The sequence below is a fragment of the Protomyctophum bolini genome (genome assembly GCF_963924005.1).
Source record: "Protomyctophum bolini genome assembly, chromosome: 6".
NCBI classification, from domain to species: Eukaryota; Metazoa; Chordata; class Actinopteri; order Myctophiformes; family Myctophidae; genus Protomyctophum; species Protomyctophum bolini.
In genome coordinates, this window is record NC_137867.1 from 49,194,233 (window position 1) to 49,198,726 (window position 4,494).

Sequence of the window (4,494 nt, forward strand, 5' to 3'; positions counted from 1 at the left end):
CACAGAAGCAAAGATTTGACTTAAACAACGAAATAATATTATTATTCATAAAGATTTGCGCCACATTTTAACGATTTTTTTCTAGAAATAGCAGACCTATCGAGTGCCGCGCTACGAGCTTGTAGATCTGCTATTTTTCAATATAGCTATAAACTATATCATAACTATCACTAGTGCATTAGTGGGTTTTTTGGTGTTCTGTGGTGGGTGTTGTGCAGAGGGTAACCATGGTAACATTATACACCATATCCTCTTGTTCTGTGGTGGGTGTTTGTTTACCCAGTGCAGAGGGTAACCATGGTAACATTATACACCATATCCTCTTGTTCTGTGGTGGGTGTTTGTTTACCCAGTGCAGACGGTAACCATGGCGATGGAGAAGCGCTTGGCATTCTCCATGGTGCAGTTCCTGCGAGACCAGACGCACTGCGGAGCGCTCAATTCAGACGAGCAGGAGAGCCTGGAAGGTACGTTCAACACACCCACTGGTTCCACTGGTACGTTCAACACGCCTACTGGTTACACTGGTATACGTTCAACACACCCACTGGTTCCACTGGTACGTTCAACACACCTACTGGTTACACTGGTACGTTCAACACACCCACTGGTTCTACTGGTACGTTCAACACTCCCACTGGTTCCACTGGTACGTTCAACACGCCCACTGGTTCCACTGGTACGTTCAACACACCCACTGGTTCCACTGGTACGTTCAACACACCCACTGGTTCCACTGGTACGTTCAACAGGCCTACTGGTTACACTGGTACGTTCAACACACCCACTGGTTCCACTGGTATGTTCAACACGCCTACTGGTTACACTGGTATACGTTCAACACACCCACTGGTTCCACTGGTACGTTCAACACGCCTACTGGTTACACTGGTATACGTTCAACACACCCACTGGTTCCACTGGTACGTTCAACACGCCTACTGGTTACACTGGTATACGTTCAACACACCCACTGGTTCCACTGGTACGTTCAACACACCCACTGGTTACTGGTACGTTGAGTTCAACACTCCCACTGGTTACTGGTACGTTCAACACACCCACTGGTTCCACTGGTACGTTCAACACACCCACTGGTTCCACTGGTACGTTCAACACGCCTACTGGTTACACTGGTATACGTTCAACACACCCACTGGTTCCACTGGTACGTTCAACACACCTACTGGTTACTGGTACGTTCAACACACCTACTGGTTACTGGTACGTTCAACACACCCACTGGTTCCACTGGTACGTTCAACACACCCACTGGTTACTGGTACGTTCAACACACCTACTGGTTCCACTGGTACGTTCAACACACCTACTGGTTCCACTGGTACGTTCAACACACCCACTGGTTCCACTGGTACGTTCAACACACCCACTGGTTCCACTGGTATACGTTCAACACAGCCACTGGTTCCACTGATACGTTCAACACGCCCACTGGTTCCCAACACCTTTGTAGCTTGAGAACCCAAAAGAAGAAATGTCGTATATCTGACTCCCAAACTATGGTGAAAATATCTACAAGCTCACAACACGTCGCGACGTGATGTGAGCTTGTAGATCGGCTATTTATTATATATGAATCTATCGTGTGTAAATGTAGTTATATAATAATGTAAATGTACAGTTATATATGAATCTATCATGTGTAAATGTACAGTTATATATTAATATATCATGTGTAAATGTGCAGTTATATATGAATCTATCATGTGTAAATGTACAGTTATATATGAATCTATCATGTGTAAATGTACAGTTATATATGAATCTATCATGTGTAAATGTACAGTTATATATGAATCTATCATGTGTAAATGTACAGTTATATATTAATATATCATGTGTAAATGTACAGTTATATATGAATCTATCATGTGTAAATGTACAGTTATATATGAATCTATCATGTGTAAATGTACAGTTATATATTAATATATCATGTGTAAATGTACAGTTATATATGAATCTATCATGTGTAAATGTACAGTTATATATTAATATATCATGTGTAAATGTACAGTTATATATGAATCTATCATGTGTAAATGTACAGTTATATATGAATCTATCATGTGTAAATGTACAGTTATATATTAATATATCATGTGTAAATGTACAGTTATATATTAATCTATCATGTGTAAATGTACAGTTATATATTACAGTGTATTATACTTACAGTGGCCATACAATGTTTGGAGACGACGTTCAAGATCAGTTCCAGTGACTGTCATCTCGCCGTGCCTCAGCCCCTCACAGAGATATTCCACAATAACCTATTACAAGTAAGTACTGCTTTATTACACGTAAGTACTGCTTTATTACAAGTAAGTACTGCTTTATTATACTGCTTTATTACAAGTAAGTACTGCTTTATTACAAGTAAGTACTGCTTTATTATACTGCTTTATTACAAGTAAGTACTGTAATAAAGTACTAACCATGCATATTTAATGTATATTTAATGTAAACTCTACAGAATAACATCCTAACCATGCATATTTAATGTATATTTAATGTAAACTCTCCAGAATAACATCCTAATCATGCATATTTAATGCATATTTAATGTAAACTCTACAGAATGACATCCTAATCATGCATATTTAATGTATATTTAATGTATATTTAATGTAAACTCTACAGAATGACATCCTAATCATGCATATTTAATGTATATTTAATGTATATTTAATGTAAACTCTACAGAATTACATCCTAACCATGCATATTTAATGTATATTTAATGTATATTTAATGTAAACTCCACAGAATGACATCCTAATCATGCATATTTAATGTATATTTAATGCATATTTAATGTAAACTCTACAGAATGACATCCTAATCATGTATATTTAATGTATATTTAATGTAAACTCTACAGAATGACATCCTAATCATGCATATTTAATGTATATTTAATGTAAACTCTACAGAATGACATCCTAATCATGCATATTTAATGTATATTTAATGCATATTTAATGTAAACTCTACAGAATAACATCCTAACCATGCATATTTAATGTATATTTAATGTAAACTCCACATAATGACATCCTAACCATGCATATTAATGTATATTTAATGTAAACTCTACAATTTACAATTTACAATTTAGGCATTTAGCAGACGCTCTTAATCCAGAGCGACTTACATTAAGCAAGAACAAAAAGCATGGGAATACATCACATAAAGACATTTATCATGAAACATGCGTAGCTAAGAAAGTAACAGTGGAATATCTATAATGAAACTATACATATAAGCTATACATCTATACTACTATGCTACACATATGTACTATGACGTGCTATGACTACATACAATGCACTTATGCTGTCTACATAACATGCTATAAGTCTGTATCAAATGCTATCTAAGTCTACAGAATTGCTATCTAAGTCTGTATCAAATGTCTGTATCAAATGCTATCTAAGTCTACAGAATTGCTATCTAAGGGGGTGGGGTAAGTGCTATGGGCCATGATGGAGTCTGAAAAGGTGGGTTTTCAGACTACGGCGGAAGATTGGGAGTGATGCTGCAGTTCTGACTGAAATGGGAAGTGCATTCCACAGTTTTGGAGCCAGAAGGGAGAAGAGTTTGGGACGTGTGGAGCGTTGTCCCGGCGTTTTTAGTGAGGGTACTTCCAGCTTCCCTGCGTTGGCTGATCTGAGTGAGCGGGAGGGTTTGTAGGGTTCGATCATACTTGCAAGATATGGGGGAGCCATACCTTTGGTTGCTTTGAATGCCAGCATCAGAGTTTTGTATTCTGTGCGGGCAGCGACCGGGAGCCAGTGGAGGGAGCGGAGCAGGGGGGAGACATGTGAGAATTTTGGCTGGTTGAAGACCAAGCGAGCTGCAGCATTTTGGATCAGCTGGAGAGGCTTAAGTGCACATGCTGGTAGGCCAGTAAGGAGGGAGTTACAATAGTCAAGTTTTGACAAGACTGTTGTCTGGATTAGGAGCTGGGCTGATTCCTGGGTGAGGAACGGTCTAATTCGTCGTATGTTATAGAGTGTGAACCTACAGGATCGAGTGACAGCTGTGATGTGAGTTTTGAACGAGAGCTGACTGTCCAGGACAACACCAAGATTCCTGGCTGTTGGGACAGACGTTACCAGGGCGTTGTCTATGGAGATAGTTAGCTCCCGCATAGGGCAGGACTTAGCTGGGAAGAAGAGAAGCTCAGTCTTGTCTGGGTTCAGTTTGAGGTGGTTGGAGGACATCCACTGTGAGATGTCAGCCAGGCATGCGGTGATGCGCTCTTCCACCTGAGTGGCAGAGGGGGGGAAGGATAGAAACAGTTGTGTGTCATCGGCGTAGCAGTGATAGGATATATTGTGAGCAGAGATGATAGTGCCAAGAGATTTAGTGTACTCTACAGAATGACATCCTAATCATGCATATTTAATGCATATTTAATGTAAACTCTACAGAATGACATCCTAATCATGCATATTTAATGCATAT

The 4,494-nt window shown here is 39.3% G+C and overlaps 1 protein-coding gene across 1 annotated transcript in view; it reads left to right on the top strand.

The window, feature by feature from the left end:
• Positions 1-366: 366 nt before the first annotated feature.
• Positions 367-4,494, top strand: part of sgtb (small glutamine rich tetratricopeptide repeat co-chaperone beta) — a gene marked incomplete at its 3' end in the record, with an annotated part of 17,923 nt that continues 13,795 nt past the window's right edge. Inside the window, exons 1-2 of the mRNA XM_080765870.1 lie at positions 367-467; positions 2,200-2,303. Coding sequence (XP_080621996.1) covers positions 368-467; positions 2,200-2,303 — 204 coding nt within the window. The 5' untranslated portion in view covers position 367. The remainder of the gene's footprint in view (positions 468-2,199; positions 2,304-4,494) is intronic.